Source organism: Macrotis lagotis, chromosome 7, assembly GCF_037893015.1.
Source record: "Macrotis lagotis isolate mMagLag1 chromosome 7, bilby.v1.9.chrom.fasta, whole genome shotgun sequence".
Lineage (NCBI taxonomy): Eukaryota > Metazoa > Chordata > Mammalia > Peramelemorphia > Peramelidae > Macrotis > Macrotis lagotis.
The window spans coordinates 68,787,723-68,807,350 of record NC_133664.1 but is presented as its reverse complement, the minus strand read 5'-3'; the positions used below and the strand labels follow the sequence as shown (position 1 = coordinate 68,807,350).

The window sequence follows — 19,628 nt, the reverse complement described above, 5'->3', positions numbered from 1 at the left end:
TTTGAAGTCTTAAAGCATAACATAAATGCTTATTATTATTATTATTATTATTTTTTTATTGAGTTACTGGGGGCACTAAGGGGTAAACTGACCTTTAAGGATAATAGATTTAAAGTTGGAAGGTCTTCTAGTCTGACCTCCTTATTACACAACTGAGGGAACAGAAATCCAGAGGAGTTAAATGACTTGTCCTGCCTGAGGCCAGTAAGTGGCTGAGTTGGGTTTTGAGTTTGGGTTCTATGACCTCCAAATTCAGCACCTCAAGTTCAGCTCTCTGCATGATGACACAGGTCATGTATCAGACAGATGGTCTTCTTCACTCCTCAGCCAGTCTTCTATTTATTACCCCAAGTTACTTTTCAACCCAGTAATTTAGGTCACTGAAATCATCTTTATGATATCAATAAGGACACTGAACTACCACTATCAAGCAATTGAAGCTGTCCAAAATTGCCAGATTACCAACTAGACTCTGAACCCAACTGAACTCCTATACTATGCACTCCTAAAGGATATTTATTTGCTATAAAATGTCATCCCAATGACTGTTTTGCCCCTTTCAGAGAACCTAGAGTGAAAAAAAAATTTTCATATAATTTGACAAAGATTGTTCAGGCCCTTTTTAAAACCACTGGACTTCTGTTATACCAGTGTATTGCCAACTAATTAATCCTTACTTTCCATTTAATTTTAAAAAAGACAGAAAAACTAAACCTCAAGATGAAAATTAATGGGTTAGCCAGTTTGCAGCAATCATTTGTTTGTCTGTGTTTAACAAGCAATAATCCATTAATGCCCTCGTATGGTTATTGTTGTTTGTCCTTTATTCTTGAAGATCATGGCATCATGGGGGCGATGCCATGACTTACAAGTGAGGGAAGGCTGTGTAAAGTCGTCAGCTTCACTTTCTCCTCTGGGGCCAACTAGGTCCAGTGACAGAATACAGAGCAGAACATCTGGAGATGGCCCCGGATATAGTGGGAGACCTAGGTTTTTTTAAGCTAAGGTCTTTCCCAGGTCTCAGTTTGACTGGGGCAACATCCATTCAGTGATGAAGGCTAGGTAAGAAAAAAGGCAAAAAATGACCTTTACCTAATCAAAAAAAATTTAATCTGAGAGGGGGGAATATCCTCAGAATTTCTGACCAAAACAGAAACAATTGCTATTTATATTCACTTTGAGTCAGTGAACAAGTGCAGCTTGGCCTGAGTTCTATTATTGGTTTAGAAGAGAGCCAGAGTAATGATTTAGGTTGAAGTCTTAGTCCTTATGAAAGAAATCTAAGCTATTTTGGGGGGACTTGAGCATATAAAATTTGCATTCCTCTGGGCAGAAGACCAGCAGGTAAGGAAGGGTATGATATATGGTCAGAGAGAAGGGAAAGAAAAGAAAAAAGATAAGTTGAGTGGGAAGGAAGAAAGGAAAAGAAGAAAAAAAAGGTATGCTGCCAAATTGGCCAAGTGAATGGGCCAGCTCCTCCCCTACTCACTGAGCTTGCTGTTTGCCCAATACCCTCAAAGAAAAACAAAGTGATACCAATTCTTTCAAGTTCAGGCTTTCACTCAACAAGAACTATTTGTAATACTGTAGATGCCCAATGAATACCTGCAGCTCGAGCTCCTGGGATTATCAGCAAAGGCACCGACTGACTGCCTCTGTGTTCTTTGAGGGAAAAAAGAATGGTTTACAATCATCATTTAAAATTGTACCCGGAGGGGCGGCTAGGTGGCATTGTGGATAAAGCACCAGGAGTACCTGGGTTCAAATCCGGTCTCAGACACTTAACAATTACCTAGCTGTGTGGCCTTGGGCAAGCCACTTAACCCCAAAATCTAAAAATAATAAAATAAAACTGTGCCCGGCAAAGCATTAGTGGTTCTCAAAAACAGCAGATGTGCCGGCAACGTTATCACCCACAATGACGTTTACACGGGGCCGGCTCCTTGCCAGGAGCTTTACAAGTGCGGCTGCGTGCGATCCTCGGGCCTTCCCGGGGAGGCTCTGCTAGGATCTCGTTTTACAGAGGGGGAAACTGAGGCAGGCTCCCATCTGACCCCGGGTCAAAGCGGAAAGGTCAAGTCCAACTCTCCCTCAGTGACGCTAAGAACGTTTCAATCTAGAGTCCTGGGGTGGGGGGGGCCAGGGCCAGGGTCCCGGGAAATCAGCCCCCACCCCAAGGAGGTTAAGGGTCGAGGAGGTCAGGGGGGGCTGGGAGGAAGCGCGGCCCCACCCCGCGGCACGGCGGGGGCGGGGCTAGCGGAGGCCCCGCCCCCGACGCTCTCCGAAAGGCGCGCGCAGAGGCAGAGCCGGCCGAAGGGGCCGCGCGCGCGCACCCACCTGGCTCCGCAAGCGGCTCTTCTCTTTTGAGAATGGCGGTTCCGGGAGAACTGAGGTGCCGATGGAGACAGTCGAGAAATCGGCCCCTTCCCTGGCCGCAAAGAGGTAGCCGGGCCAGCAGGCCCAGGCGAGCCGCCATAGCCGCTGGAGGGCGGGAGGGGGAGGGGAAGCAGCGTAGGGGAGAGGGCGGGGCCTGCCCTGCGCGTGCGCCGTGCGGCCAGCCGGACGGAGCGGCGCAGGAGTCAAACCAGAAAGCGCGGCCGCTAATTCCCGGGAGAGACTGGAGGAAGAGAAGGGGATGCGGAGGCTGCCCCTCCCCCACCCACCCCCCCCGCGCCGGGAGCCCCAGGCCGAGGGGGCGGGGCGGGAGGCCCAAGCTCAAGTTTGTCCCGGCTTCCCGGAGAAAATGAGCCCGGGGGGGGGAGGGGACGCTGGGTGAGTTCCCGCGCTTCTGAAACCTAGGGGCCTGGGTTCGAGACTTACCACTGCCCGTCGGCAGGCATGTAGCCTGGCCCAACGAGGGAAGATGCAGAATTCCCAGCACACCTCCCACCTTTCCTTACTATTCCTGCCCTCATTTACATCTGTAACGGTTTGTGATAATTATTAGAATAAACTGCTGTCAATAATCCAGTGCCATTGCTGCTTACTCGGATTTATCGCAATAATTTACTAGCCAATGCGGATTATTATTTTTATAATAAATTATACTTATGTAAAATGTCTAGTAAATAAAATAAAATCACAAATCATAAAAATAAATCAAATAGACATAATAATAATGATAATAATTTATAATAGTTAATATAGTAATAGTTATTAGTATTGGCTAGAGCACCAGGCCTGAAAGTCAGGGAGATGTGAGTTCAAATTTGGCCTCAGGCGGTCACTGGCTGTGTGAGCCTGGGCAAATCACTTCACCCTTATTTACCTCAGTTCCTTACTGAGGACACACTGCAGAAGGAAGTGGCACGCCATTCCAGTATTTTTGCCCAACAAAAGTCCAACTGAGGTCACAGAGTCAATAGAACAACAGCAGCAATATAACTATTAATAGTGCATTATTATTTCTTATACAATAGAGCAACAAGTACAGCGTTCATGTGTTATTTATTGATATTAATATTTACTATAACTACTAGAAATAATGCTATTACTGCTGCTGCTGCTACTGCCAATACTATTAACACTACTGTCACTACTACTATTACTACTACTACTATTACTATTGCTGCTACTACTACTATTATTACTACTACTACTATTACTATTACTACTACTACTACTGTTATTACTATTACCACTACTACTACTACTGTTACTACTGCTACTACTATTATTACTACTATTGCTACTATTGCTCTTACTACTACTGGTCAGGCAGCATTCTGGAGATACAAAGAAAGGCAAAATTACCCCCCCTGTCCTTAAGGAGTTCATAATCTAATTGAGGAGACTTTGTGAAGCAGCCATGTACAGACAAGATACAGTGATGAATTGGGAGTGGTCTCAGAGAGAAGCATTAAGAAGGGGGGGGTATCTAGACCTTTGAAAGCCAAACAGAGCATTTTATGTTTTTCTGGAGGTAATAGGAAGCCACTGGAGTTTTATTGAATAGAGAGGCAATATGGTCAGACCCATGCTTTAGGAAAATCAATTTAATCACTGACTACAGACTGTATTAGAGTGGGGAGCCCAACCATGGGGGCCCTTTCAAATAGTCCAGGTATTAGGAGTTGATGAATTGGGATTGCCCAAAGGAAGAAAGAATGGTTAACAGAAGTCACAAAGATAGAAATGACAGTACCTGATAACTGATTGGATTGGGGCAGGGAAGGTATGACAAAGAATGAGAAATAAAGGATGACACCTAGATTAAAATCAATAACAACCATGTTTTGTTAATTAGCAGTAGCAAAATGTGTTGGTTTATGCTTCCCATCTCTCTTTGGTCATTAAATCATTGTGCATGCTGGACACAGAAATAAATAAGATTTAACATGGAAACCCTCAGCTTACAAATAAGACTTTTGGAGGCTCATCAATCACTTCTGTAAATAATCTGGGCTAACTAGTTGGTGCCCAGAAAAAGCAAGGCTCTGTAGGAGTGGTTTAGAGTGATTGATTTAGAATCAGGAAGACCTGAGATTGAAATCCTCCTACTCTTATTGTCTGAGTGACCCTGGATAGCTTCTTAACCTCTCTCAGTCTCAATTTCCTCCTGTAAAATGGGGGTGATAATGGCACCTTCCTCACATTTTTCTCGGGAAGATCAAATGAGTTCACTTGGTAAAGTACTGTATAAATATTAGCTATTCTCATTACTCCTTGAATCAGAGAGACTGTAAGAGGAGTGGGAAACAGGGAAACGGGTCAGCTTTTCAATAAACAACTATGTATACTGTGCTCCCTTAAGGTCATCGAAGCTTCCAGCAAGCCTCAGAGGGCAAGAAACTGAAACTCAATGAGACTCTGCTAAATGAAACTGCCTTGGCACACCAGACAAAGGGAATATTGACTCTGACCGTATCTTGTGAATTCTTCTATAAATACCTGGAGATTTATAACTCTTAAGAATTTGCTTTTAAAAAAAGGTAATACAGTAAATAAATCTAAATAGAGATAAAGACAATAATTATTCAGCACTTATTTTGAAAATAGGTTATGAGATATACAAAGAAATAAAGTATCTCAAAAAACTCAGGTCTAATTGGGGTGGATTCTTAAATTTGATAACTGATTGTTTCTACTATTGATGTTAGCCAGGTAAGTCAAAACCCATAAAATTAATATCTTTTATAGGAACTCATGTGTATTCAAGTACAGTTAAATGCCATTTTATTGACACAATCACTTTATTGAAATGATTATTATTTTTATATTTTTATTCTTAACATTTCATGGATGTCATCCATTGATCATCACAATACTCTTGTGAGGTTAATGCAATTTTTATGTGAATGGAAAAGCTGTTGTCATCTTCTCTGCCCCTCTTCCCCTGTACAATTTTTCTCTATTTTCTACCTGCTTCTGGTAGATCATATATGTCTGCGGACAAGCTCCAAGCCATATAAGACTTCTCTACTGAGAGATTTCTAATTTACTTCAGAGCTAAAAAAGCATTCATTTAACTGACAGACTTTGAATAAGAACCCCAGTTTCTTTGACCTCTCATGTGTTTTCTGCCCTTAGCATCCATGATGTAAGTCTATAAAGATGGGAGTTGATCTCTTTTCCTCCTTAGGTGGGAGGGGAAGGGGAAGAGATAGTATTAAAATACCTAGATTGGGGCAGCTAGGTGATGCAGTGGATAGGGCACCGGCCCTGGAGTCAGGAGTACCTGGGTTCAAATTCAGCCTCAGACACTTAATAATTACCTAGCTGTGTGGCCTTAGACAAACCACTTAACCCCATTTGCCTTGCAAAAAAAAAAAAACAACAACCCTAAAAAAATACCTAGATGACAGAATCTACAGGGCATTGGAGTGACCATGGGAAAGTTCCAGTTTTACTGTATGGTTAGACAATACCAACAGGTGTGAAGTGTAACTTGGCTAATTAGCAGTGTTTCAGAACACTGTGTTATGACCCAAAGTGGCTTGAATATTGGCTCCCAGCAGAGTCTGTTTAAATCATTATGTTGATAACATGCTACAATTACCTTAGGCTTAATGTTGCTTTCTGTGCTTGACTTTTAATATTCACTTAGTATTGCTCATTTTCCTTTTTATAGGAACCCCTATGATTTTCAACCTGTAATTACAAATACTAAGCAGTTTTCCTCAAAATGATGAACCATGAATGTGAGACTAGGAAGCTTATTGGCTGGCTTCCTTAGAACTAAGCCTGAGCAATCTCAAAGGCTAAGTCAAGGCCAGGAACTAAAATGGCTTACCAGCCCTATTCCCTTAACCAAGTGCTTGCCTCTAGCATCTATGCTGGATTTGTATGGCTACAGGGCTGAACTTTGAACAACTGTAAGTGTTTCAAAAGGTTATATCCTAAGACTCCTTTTTCTACATACTTTGTCTTGGTAACTATACTCCTCTGGCTTCAACTATCATCTCTTTGTAGGTGAGTCTTGCCTCTATACCTCCAACCTCAGTTTCTCCTTGCCTATTGTACATTTCAAATTCAATATGTCCAAAACTGAACTTGTTATCTTCATTCCCAAACCCTCCTCTTGTCCATACTTCCCTATTTCTGTCAAATTTACACAACATCCTAACAGTGCCCCAAGTACATAATCTTAACATAATAGTAGTTGTCTCATTGCTCCCCACTCCCTACCCCCACCAACATATCCAATAAATGTCAAATCTTGTCATTTTGTGCTCCACAAGAGGCCTCTCATCCAACCTCTTCTTCCTATTTAAAAAAAAAGACAAAAACAAGCCTTAGTTCAAGCCCTTATCACCTCTCACCTAGATTATTGCAAAAGCCTCCTAATTGGTCTCTGACTCAAGTCTCTCACTGCTCCAGTCCAGCCTACACACAGTAGAATGGAACCTAAGTAATTTTCCTTAAATGCAGATCTGACCATGTATCTCCTCTAGTTAACCACATTCAGTGATTTCCCATTGCCTCTAAGATAAAATGCAAACTCCTCTGTTGAGGTTTCCTCATTGGAAATACTTTCTCCTACACAAACTGAACTCACTCTGTCTCTGTGTCTCTCTTCTTCTGCCTCATTAGGATCCTTTGTCCTTTAAAATGCAGTTCAGTTAACATCTCTAGATAGTCTTTCTTGATTCACCAAACTGCTAGTGTCCTTCCAAAATGACCTTGTATGTAGATACTTTCTAGTCATTTCTATTTATACACTCTCTCTATATGTGTGTGTGTGTGTATATATACAGATATATATATATATATATATTTATACATATGTGTGTGTGTGTGTGTGCTTGCTGCTTCCCCCATTAAAATATAAGCCCCTTGAGAGTAGGGATTCTTCTGCTCTTTGTACTGAGATACCATCAGCTTAGAGAGTGTAACATCTGGTATTTAATATCTGCTAGTTGCTTGATTGATTGATGTAAGTGGCCCATCTATTGTCTCTCACTTGAGTATCCCACTTTAAATGACTTACCTTTCTGTGGCTCTCCTTTTGCTATGCAGACAGTTATCATCTAAGAAATATTTCTTTGAAATTAATGACTTGTAATTCTTTTCTTTAAATAATAGAGACTGACTTTAAAACTATTTAATGCCTTTTAAACTTTAAAGAGGTTGGGGTGGCTAGGTGGCGCAGTGGATAGAGCACCGGCCCAGGAATCAGGAGGAGTACCTGAGTTCAAATCCAGCCTCAGACAGTTAATCATTACCTAGCTGTGTGACCTTGGGCAAGCCACTTAACCCCATTTGCCTTGCAAAAACTAAAAAAAAACCCCAAAAAACTTTAAAGAGGCTACAGCAATAATAAATTACATTACTTTGAATTTGTGCTACCAATGAAGCCTTTTCCAACGACATTAAAAGTACAAATGTTAGCAAATATATAACCTATAAAAGTTTTAAAGCTTTGAAAATCATCGTTCAGCTCTTTAGAAGTAGAGATTCTGGTACTAGTAATTGATTTACTAATTATATATTACCTTAACCTCAATGAAACTATTTTTAAAACTCTTTTTATAATATATACTTTTTATTTATCAGAATGACTTCTTGGCAAATAAGTACTCCCATCAATTGATTTTCACCTGCTGCTTGCTGTCTTTCAATCTGGAATATTCAGCCAAAGGGGGCTTAATTTAAATCCAAGTTTCTTTCTTCATATTGTGACATACTCTACTGTGAAAACCATGTATCTAATTAGGAATGAGATCATTTCCCCTCCCCCCCTTCCCCACCCAGTGAGGCTGTAGAAATACTTCTTCCTATACATTATCTGACAAGTGACATAGTCACCCTTCTGAACACATTACTAAACCTTGGGCTTCCTTAACCCTCCCATAATTCAACCCTGGGCACCCAGCCCGAGAAATATCACAGCCTCAGTCCCAACATGCCAATCTCTCCCATTCACCTGTCATCTGGGCTCAGAAATTGCTAGGAATTTAAGCACTCAGGAAAGTGCCAAAGTGATTTTTCATGTTATCAGTTGTGAAAGAAGTTGATAGAGACATTGTTGTTTTGGAAATAGCTCCTCAAATTGTAGACAAAATGCAATTATTCCCTGAGACTAGGAGGTCCTTGGGAGAGTTATGATGCATCCTTTCAGAGCAGCTTGAATCATCCTAGGATCATAGAATTAGTTCTGGATGGAACTAAAGAAACTAAAGCTTGGAGGTTAAGTGACTTGATTAATTAAGGGCAGATAGCTATTAAGCAGAAGAGCTGGGGGATTGGAATCTAGGTCCCTTCCTCTGCTCCTTACTACCTGAGTGAGCCTGGGCAAGTGTAAAAACTTTCTCTCTTTAGGCCTGAATTTCTCCAACTAAAATTAGGGGGGGGGGGTGAATTTAATCTCTGAGGTTCCTTCAGCTCCAAGTCAGGGATTGTATGTCCCCATGAGTCTCTCAAACTGCAAGCAATCTGTCAAGGAGAAGCAGCAATGGCTATTGAAGCTCACTGGACTTCCTAGATCACTACAAAATTAGTGATTAAACAAGGGAAGGAAGAAAATTGAAAGGAAATTAAGAGAAAATATCAACCAATAAGCACATACTATGTACCTAAAAATTGTAGCTCTATGGCACAGCACCAGGCTTTGAATCAGGAAGACCCAAGTTTAAATCTAGTCTCTGACATATTAGCTATGGGACTTAACCTCAACTTCCTCAGCTGTAAAACTGGAGAAATAAAATTGATCAATATAATTGATGATAACAGCACTTACCTCCAATGGGTGTTGCGAGGATCCAGGGAGTTAATATTTGTAAACTATTTTGTACAGTGTCTATCAGAGAGCAGGTGCTAGAGAAATGTTTCTTTCCTATCAGCCCCTGGGGATACAAAGGCAAAAAACAAAAATGGCCCTTGACTTCATGAATCCAAGCACTTTCTGCAACATGTCTCTCCCTACTCCAATGTGTCCTCCACTTAACTTTTAAAGTGTTCTTCCTAAAGCACAGGACTGATCAATAAACTCTTGTGGCTCCTTAATAACCTTCAGTATTAAGTAGAAACTCCTCTGTTTGACTTTTCCAGTCTACAACCTTTCCACCTTTCCCTTCTCTTAGCCCTTCTCTTTTATCCTCCATGAACTCCACAATCCACTGGCACCGACTTCTTTACTATTCCTTTCAGGAGACACCCATCTCCTGACACTGCATTTTCACTGGCTGTCCCCCAAAATTATCTTTCTTATTTTCTGTCTTCTTGTCTTGTCTATGTCCTCTAAACCTCAGCTAAAATTTCATCTGCAAGAGGCCTTTCCTGTACTCCTTCATGTTAGTACCTTCCCCATCATCGCCAATTTTATCATTTATATATCTTGTTTATACATAGTTGTTTGCATGTCAGCTACCCCATTATACTTTGCACTCCTAGTGAATAGAGGCTGTTTTTCCTTTATACCCCAAAAACTTAACAGATTGCCTGCCATGCAGAAGGGACTTAATAAATGCTTATTCACTTGATCCTGTAAATCCCAGGGGAAGCTCTAAGAAGCTGGAGGGGTCTTTGGGCTTACCAAAAATAATAATTAAGAAAGAATTTTAGTGCTAAATTGAGGAACCTAGGAGTATATTCTAAGGCCTTCCAAAAAAGACCTTCTGACTCAAAATAATTCAATAACAGTCCTAGTCTAAGGGAATGGTGACTCCATAGTATGAATCTCTCTTTGCTTTTATTTTACCTACTTATCACCTACATCTGACTTAAAAAGCTATTGCAGATAGGCAACACCACTGGAGTTGTGAGTTTCTGGGGAAACCCTAAAATCTAGATTTTCCCCCTCCCTCCACTGCTGTTGCAGAATTAGTCTACTTCACCATCTTTTTGTTCCCAACTTTTAAGACCCAAAACAGCACAAAAACAAAGGTAAGGGTATTCATATTCATGTTGCGTTTATCTAGCAAGAAGATATCCAAATAGAAAAAGGGAAAAAAAAGTTGGGGGGAATTGGAAGGGCTGGTCAACAGTGTAAATAGAGTATTCAGTTCAATACACTTCTCTAACTGCAAGGACAAGATAGCAGAGGGGACAGTTAACAAAGAGACATTCTCTGAAGCTCAGAATTTCTGGGGAGGGAAACCATTTCTGAGAATCCACCTCATCAGAGCAAATTCACTCTGTGTATCAGTCATCCTCCTTCACCACAGCATCAGTGTAGTGGCAAGTTATCATATTTTCATTGAATGAAAGAATTGGAGAACACACGAAAGAAAACATTTCACAAGCACTCTGCCCCTGCCTTCTTCTGCCATCTTCTCTCCTAGAATGCTCATGAACAAAATTCTTGTCACAAGTTCATGACTACAGGTGGTCATGGAATCTTAGAAAAGTACCTACATCTCCAATGGTTCCTCATTTGCCAGGTAACATTCTAAATATCCTAAGGATGCTTATCATAACTAGTCCTAAAAAATCACCAGTTCAGCAAGACTTATTTTGGATCTACTTACCTTTTCTCCCCAACCACCAACAACACTGCACCCAAATTATTTCCTTTAAAAACCTCTGCTCTGGGAGCAGCCAGGTGGGACAGTGGATAAAGCACCAGTCCTGGAGTCAGGAGGACCTGAGTTCAAATTCAGCCTCAGACATTTAATAATTACCCAGATGTGTGACCTTGGGCAAGTCACTTGAACCCATTGCCTTGCAAAAAACAAATAAACTTTTAAAAACTCTTCATTAAAATATGTCCTTTGATTCATTGTCAAATGTATAAGTTCCTGATATCAAAGCAGTTGAACAACTGTTTTGTAACTTAGAGTCTTAGAGAGGTTCCTGGGAAACTGAGATGATTAAAGACTTGCCCAGGGTCATAAAGAGGAAATAACTTGAATAAGAGGAAATAATAGAAATCTGATCTTCCTGATTCTGAGGCTGGTTCGTTTTCCACTGCCCTATGCTGCCTCTCTACCTTTTCCTAACATAAATCATTCGTAAGGATTCCACCCACATTATTCCAGTTTTGTTGTTTTTCAGTCGCTTCAGTTGTGTCTGACTCTTTGTGCCCCATTGGGGTTTTCTTGGCAAAGATATGGGAAGGATTTGCCATTTTCTTTGGCTTATTTTACAGATGAGGGAACTGAAGCAAACAGGATTAAGTGAATTGTCTAGAGACACACAGCTAGTATCTGAAGCCAGACTTTCTGACCAAACAGATTCTGCCCTATATCCACTGTGCCACCTAGTTACCATCATTCCAGGTAGTTTTAAAACTACTTGGCTTACTAGTACAATGCCTTATGATCTCATTAAATATATTCCTATAATACTGTTGTGCTGTAAGAAAGGATAAAAAGAATGGTTCCAGAGAAACCTAAAAAAACTTGTACAAACTGATGGAAAGTAAAGTGAGTAGAACCAGGACTATAGTTCATGTTAATTAATGCAGAAAAAACCTTCAATGTAATGAAGCATTTTTTTCATGACAAAAACAAAGTAAAAACAAGAATGAAAAAATTTTCTTAATATAATCAAAAATATTTGCTTAAAACAGTTATAATTCTGTGTAATGAAGAACCTGGAAGCTTTCCTCATAAGATCAGAAATGATAAAAAGATATCCACTCAAATCAATTTTATTTTAAATTCTACTGCAAATGATATAACAGAATAGGAAAAGTAAACCATTGTATAATTAACAAAAAGCACAGTAATTTCCTGGATAAAACCCTAAAGAATGAACAGAAAAAAATAATGAAGACAACACATACATAAATGGATTTCATCAATGTAGTCATTACCAAGAGATCCAAAGCTAGAAACCCATTCATATACTCCCTTCTTCTGCTACTCTTGCCTATGACCTCCTATAAATTTGCCATAAAGGAGCAACACACTCTTCCAACTTTTTATGACTTTTCTCAGCCCCCCATCATCCACCTCTCCATATTTTTAATGCATCATGCCTGGAGTTGAATTCTGCTGTGAATTTGACTTATATTTATATTAGATTACAAAACTTACAATTCAGTCTTTCTTTCTTTTTTTAGTTTTTTACAAGGCGCAGTGGGATTAAGTGGCTTGCCCAAGGTAACACAGCTAGGTAATTATTATGTGTCTGAGACCAGATTTGAACTCAGGTCCTCCTGATTCCAAGGCTGGTGCTCTATCCACTGTAGCTGCCCCCAAATTCAATCTTTTAAAAGTCCTTAATCAAATTTTTATCTCAGCCAACCTCATTCTATTCCTCTAATTCCATCAAAGACAGGTATTCACATTTTTTTAAATAAAATAGTGATTACCAAGTGTTAATAGTTTAACTACAAAAATTCCTAACAGCCTTTTTCCATTTTTAAAATCCATATGTTGTCCCTCATCTAGTTTCAGCCTTAAATACCCTTAAGGATGAGTTTGTGTAATTGAGTCTTTCACCAAGCTTTTTAAAAATTAATTTTCAGGGGTATCTAACTGGCGCAGTGGATAGAGTACTGACTTTGAACTCAGGAGGTCCTAAGTTCAGATCTCACCTCAGACACTTAATAATTACCTAACTGTGTGACCTTGGGCTAGTCACTTAACCACATTGCTCACAAAATAAGACAAAAACAAAAAATTAATTTTCACTTCACTGTTTCTCACAACTTTATGAAGCAATTTTTCATAATCTTCCAATATCTTTCCAAATGATATTGTATTCTAAAACAACATAGCCTTAAGTTTTCTAAACTCTTCTTGCTGGCAAGGAGATGAAATTTTGGTTTCCTCATTTTGACAATTGAGTTACATCAATTAAAATTCTGCATTAAATCATTATAATTAGTATTATAAAATAATAGTTTATAATAATACAATACATAAAATAATATAATTTTGATAATTGACTTAACTTCCATCTACTTTTTTACTTTGTAACTTTTTAATTAAAGCTTTTATTTTGTTTTCCAATTTTTCCCCCATCTTACTTCCCTCCCCCCTCCACAGAAAGCAATTTGTCAATCTTAACATTGTTTCCATGTTGTACATTGATCCAAATTGAGTGTGAGGAGAGAGAAATCATATTCTTAAGGAAGAAACATAAAGATCAGACAATAAGATATCAGGTTTTTTTTTTCCTAAAATAAAGGGAATAGTCCTTAAACTTTGTTCAAAATCCATGGTTCTTTATCTGGATACAGATGGCATTCTCCATTGAAGACAGCCCCAAATTGTCCCTGATTGTTGCACTGATGAAATAAGTGTGTTCATCAAGGTTGAACATCACCCCCATGTTAGGGTGTACAGTGTTTTTCTGGTTCTGCTCATCTTGCTCAGCATCAGTTCATGCAAGTCCTTCCAGGCTTCCCTGAATTCCCATCCCTCCTGGTTTCTAATAGAACAATAGTGTTCCATGACATATACCACAGTTTGCTAAGCCATTTCCCAATTAAAGGACATCTACTTGGTTTCCAAATATTTATCACCATAAACAGGGCTGCTATGAATATTTTTGTACAAGTGATGTTTTTACCCTTTTTCATCATCTCTTCAGGGTATAGACCCAGAGTAGTGGTATTGCTGGATCAAAGAGTATGCTCATTTTTGTTGCCCTTTGGGCATACATCCAAATTTCTCTCCAGAAAGGTTGGATGAGTTCACAGTTCCACCAACAGTGTAATAGTGTCCCAGATTTCCCACAACCCTTCCAACAATGATCATTATCCTTTCTGGTCATATTGGCCAGTCTGAGAGGTGTGAGGAGGTACTTCAGAGAAGCTTTAATTTGCATTTTTCTAATAAGTAATGACTTAAAGCAATTTTTCATATGACTATGGATTGCTTTGATTTCCTCATCTGTAAAGTGCCTTTGCATATCCTTTGACCATTTGTCAATGGGGGAATGGCTTTTTTTTAAAAATCTGATTCAGTTCTCTGTATATTTTAGAAACGAGTCCTTTGTCTGAAACATTAGTTATAAAGATTGTTTTCCAGTTTACTACATTTCTTTTGATCTTGGTTACAGTGGTTTTATCTGTACAAAAACTTTAATGTAATCAAAATCATGTAGTTTGTTTTTAGTGATGTTCTCCATCTCTTAGTCATAAACTGTTCCCCTTTCCACCTTGATCTTCTAATTTGCTTATAGTATTGTTTTTTATGTCTAAATCCTGTATCCATTTGTATCTTATCTTGGTAAAGGGTATGAGGTACAACATAACTTTTTTAAATGACATATTGGACTTTTAATAAGAATTGTAGAGATTTTAGTCCAAATTCTAACATAGAGTAGATTTGGTCTAAGGAATTTGACAGACAAAAATAGGGTTTAAAACACAGAAGCTGACCTTATTTTCATGCCCTACACTCCTAAAAGAAGTTCATTTGCATAAAAATAAGTCTTATTTTTAGAAAGGATTTTTCTCTTTCTCTTTAATCCAGGAGGCTGATATTTTCTCACCTTCTTTTAAACTCATTTCTTTACCTAAGAGACAACAGAATGACTGTTGTATTTTAGCCAAGTCACACCCTCAGCTTCATTATCCTTATCTTTAAAATTTACATATCTTTGAAATACCTGCCTTATCTACTCTCCAGACTCCTGTGGTGATCTAATGAAAAAATATATATTTTGTAAGATTACGTTTTATATTTCTATAGAAATTATTATTATTAATCATTATCATCATCTCATTCTTTGCATCTTTTTTTTAGGTTTTTGCAAGGCAAATGGGGTTAAGTGGTTTGCCCAAGGCCACACAGCTAGGTAATTATTAAGTGTCTGAGACCTGATTTGAACCCAGGTACTCCTGACTCCTGGGCCGGTGCTCTATCCACTGTGCCACCTAGCCTCCCCTCCTTGCATCTTCTTAATGGATCTCAAATAAAGGCAGTTCTGGGACAAGCTTATTCTTTTATGCTTATGTTCCATAGATTCTTGCTCAGGTGAGCAAAGTAACTCCTAGTCATAATGGAATAAATATGTTGAGATTCAAACTCATCTTTTGTAGGGTCACTGATTTCAGAATTTCTCTAGTATCACCAGAGTTTGGGATCCTTGAAAGTAGAATCATTTTCAAAATAAGATTATAACTGCTAATAAGGAAAATATCTTTTCTAATAGCACGCTTAGAGTCTGGAGCTTCTTTCTCAAACCCCATTTATACTTATTGGATTCCTCAAAAGGCAGCTGCTATTTGTGCCCTCAGAGTCTAAAAAGTAGCCTTAAGGAAATAGTGATCCTTTTTTTCTCCCTAATGTTATATAGTTCATGAATTCCCATGAATAAGCTTTCTACTTTGAGTATCAGTTGCTATTAATTAACCAGACGGTTTTTGGAGATATTTTTTACTGCCATCAATTCACATAGAGAACAGTGAAAAGCATGTGGCAAAAAGGTAACTCGGTTCCTGATTGCTAGAGTATTGTCTTCCCCTTTGTGTTGTGCTCCTGAAATTCCCTTTAGGCACTGTATAACTTTATTTGGAAGTTCTTGTAAAACCTTGAATTTCCCTTTTCTCATCATATTAATTATATTATTAACTCCCTAGGAATGACACTAGAATATTAATGGGAAGTCCAGAATTCTCCAGACTCTGAAACTCTCAGAGTTTTCCTATGGCCAAGGGATTGAGGGCAAGGGATAGTGAATAAAATCAAAACCAAATCAGAAGTACTCCCCTTGTTCCCCAAGTGACTCCTTAGAGTATCAGCCAGAATTTCTCTCTCCTTACTTGCCACTTCCTGGAATCCCTTAGATTATTAACCAGCTCTTGGTTTATATGGTCTCAGAGGAGATAGCAATATTGTGAAAAGACTTCACACCTAGGGGAGTATCCAGATCTTGTTCATATTTAGTGAAAAATAGAGATCTGTTCTCACTGATAAGCATATCAGAACTAAGTGAGGGTTATTTCAACCAACCTTGTTACATTTATAAAAGGTGAATGTCACTTCTTGAGATATGAAATGAATAACTTGACAATTTTCTTTGTATATTTTCCCCTCTAATTGGCTAAGTAGCACAATTCCTTTTCTAAAATTTTTTACATGAAGGTTCATTATCAGATTCATTATTTTTAGATTTTTGTGTTTCTTTTCATTATAGTACTGACTTCATTTATTTATGCTACACAAATCTCATTGAGAACAATACTGTTTTAGGATGCGGATAGCAGGAAGAAGTGGCATCTTACTCTCCAGATCCTAGAAGCAATATTGTTCTCAATGAGATTGGTTTACTATATATACATATTCCATAATTTAAAGCATTTGCTCAATAATAACTAAATATTCATTTCAATAACCTTGAGTGCTCAGTCACAGTGACATATCCCTCAAAATTTATTTGCTTGTCAGTTTTCCCTCTAAAGTCCATCTTCTATAAGTCATGAGATTATATAATTGCCACAATAGTTATGCCCTCTGCACTTTATTTTTTAAGACATTTTGCTTCCTTTTTATACTGAAAATGGTCTTTTAATATCTTTTTGGCTCTACATTCAAATTTGGAATGAACGACACAGATTTTGGCTCTTCATTCAACTATAAAAAGAACTCTTCGAACTGTTGTGTATATTATGTAATAAGCAAGTGAATTCTTAACTCTTGAGCCAAAAGGGAAAAAATGCTCTGTAAGTACTTTGGTGTCTTACAGGACTTAAGAGATAAAAAGGATTTTAGAGATCACATTTCAGGGGTATCAAAATCAGCTAGAAATGAATCCCTGCCAACCTGCATTTTGACTTGAGACTAAATCCCTCATTTTAGAGGCGAGAAAACTGGAGTCAGGGGGATGAAGAGACTTGCTTTAAGGTCACATAATTATAATTCATATAATTTAACAATTTACTAATAATTAACATAATATAAAGTCATATTATTACTTTGAGCTTAAATGCTACTTTTCCTCGTCTATAAAGTGAGAACTTTTTACCTTCTGATTTGTGAGAATCAGAATGAGGTATTGTATGTGAAAGAGCTCTCTCAGTAACCTGTAAAATACCAAATGTAGTACATATATTTATAAGTCATTATATTGTTGTCTCTCTGTCTATTGTTCCATGAAACTGAAGTGCAGAAGATTAAATGACTTATCCAAGAATTCCCAACTATTAATTGTCACAGTTGGGATTTTAATTTGAACTCAGGTATTTCTTGACTTGAGTTTAACATTATTTCCTGTATCTACATATATAAATATCTAAGTTGTTTATTATTAAAATGAAAGTAATTATCCTGGTTCTCAAGGCCTTTCACAATGTATCACTTTAAGAGATCCAACCTTATTAGCCATTATTCTCCCATGACAAGAAGTACAAAGGAAATAGTTTTACTCTGATTACAAGTTACTGGAGTTCCAACTCCACCTGGGATATTTTATAATGGTATGATCATGGGCAAGTCCCTTGACTTCTGAGCCTCAATTTTCCTATATGTAGACTGGGAATGCTCACATCTGTAGGACTTATGAGCTATTTTGAGGATTATTAAAATATCAAGTAGCTATTATTAATATGAACTTTTCTTACCCAGCCCAAAATCTATTGATTTTTCCCAAGACATGCCATGCAGATTCCTACCTCCATAGTTTTGCCTAAGCTTGTTCACTTCTCTATAGGAATTTTTTTCCTTTATCTTACAACTTAAGTTCAACATGGAGATAACTTTAATTCAATTCAACAGGTGTTTAATACATATAATAAATTACTTTTGGAAAATAAAAGCAACTGAAGAAAGTTTTCAGGAAGTTATATTCTACTTTTAAAGAATCAGGTCTGATCTCCTGAAAGAGACATCAAATTTGGAATCAGAAGACTAGATCCCAATTTCAGCTCTCACTCCAGATACTCTATGTGACCTTAAAGCAAGTCTCTTCACCCCCCGGCTCCCAGTTTCCTTGCCTCTAAAATGAGGGTTTTAGACTTTTGGGTCAAAAATGCAGGCTAGCAGGGATCCATTTCTAGTTGGTTTTGATACCCCTGGAATGTGATTTCTAAAATCCCTATTTCTTAAGTCCTGTAAGACACCAAAGTCCCATCACCTTCATGAAGATTTCTCTAACTACCTAACCCTCACTACTCATATCTTGATCAGAACTCCTGCAGTATCTTATTGTGTCTGTCATTATTTTCATAATACCCTTGTATTCTTTTTTTTAACATCTTTATGGACTGAGTTCCCAACTCAAAGGGAAGCACCTTGAATTTAGGAACTGCATTTTTTTTATTTCTTTTCTACCCATAGTATCTAATACAGTGTCCTAAATAAAAGTAATCAGTAAATGGTTGACAATGGTTTCAGCACCCTACTTTTCCTATCCTTCTTTGCCCTTTTCTTACCTCTTAGCTATTCATCCCACTGTATTTATGTTATCTTTTGACTAGTCAATACTGGGCTACCCTTGCCAAGCCCTCCCTGTCTAAAGTGCATCATGCTTCAGAGTGTCTGTCTACTCCTGTGACATTCCTCCCCCATCACATAAAATATCTCTATCTCATAAGTGATTTCCATTCCCTCAGTTTTTATTATCCCCATTAGTAAGCCAGGGAATTATATGACCACAATAATTTACCTAATTGGTCTAACTGTGGGATGTTGACATTTATAAGCGAAATATTCAATAATCCATTGAATTTGAATTATTGCAATGTGTAGGGTAGACATTTCAAGAGTTTTCATAGCATCTCTCATTTATTTAGGTTGAGAACCTGGTTATGTTCCACTCCTCCCAAAAGAATAGGAGTTTGTGACTTGCTACTTCATTCCCAAGAAGTGTATATCCCTGAGATAATCTGTAACTACCTATTTAACTGATTTAGAGACTTTTCTCTTTGCTCCAAAGAAATCGGCCATAGGGAGCAGAACCACAGTGAACTAGGGGTTCAGCAAGTAGAATGATAAGCAATCTTTTCTGAAGAATGTTGTTCTCTTCTTTGCCTTTCAGGGTTCCACAGTTCTCAACATAATAAACCACTTCCCTAATTTAGCCTGTGATAAAACAGCAAGGTCGGTCTTCCCTGCTTTCAGCAGTAATGGGGAAATAATAATTTATTTGACTAGAAAGAGAAAATCCCATCTGAGGGGGTTCTCAGGAGACATAGAAAAGAAGAATTCAGCTCATCATTTACAGCTTCAGTGTCCTGAACAATCTGACAAAATTTTGAGCAATTTAATAAAATGAATTCTTATGTATTTCAATGGTTTCTTTTTGTTTTGTTTTGTTTGTCATTACCATGTTGTTGTAAATTATTCTTTTAG

At 38.2% G+C, this 19,628-nt stretch overlaps 1 protein-coding gene and 1 long non-coding RNA gene across 3 annotated transcripts in view; one reads left to right on the top strand and one right to left on the bottom strand.

The window, feature by feature from the left end:
* The window catches only part of MTPAP (mitochondrial poly(A) polymerase), a 41,500-nt gene extending 38,977 nt beyond the window's left edge, over positions 1-2,523 (bottom strand). The window contains exons 1-2 of one of the 2 annotated variants that reach the window (XM_074193064.1): positions 2,338-2,523; positions 1,606-1,662 (exon numbers count right to left, since the gene is read on the bottom strand). In XM_074193064.1, coding sequence (XP_074049165.1) covers positions 1,606-1,662; positions 2,338-2,476 — 196 coding nt within the window. In that variant the 5' untranslated portion in view covers positions 2,477-2,523. The remainder of the gene's footprint in view (positions 1-1,605; positions 1,663-2,337) is intronic. The other variant, XM_074193065.1, reaches the window with a different exon arrangement.
* LOC141492611 (uncharacterized) lies at positions 2,280-19,628 on the top strand. Its single transcript, XR_012469977.1, has 3 exons — positions 2,280-2,442; positions 4,754-4,931; positions 19,315-19,628. It is a non-coding gene; the product is annotated as an uncharacterized LOC141492611 (long non-coding RNA).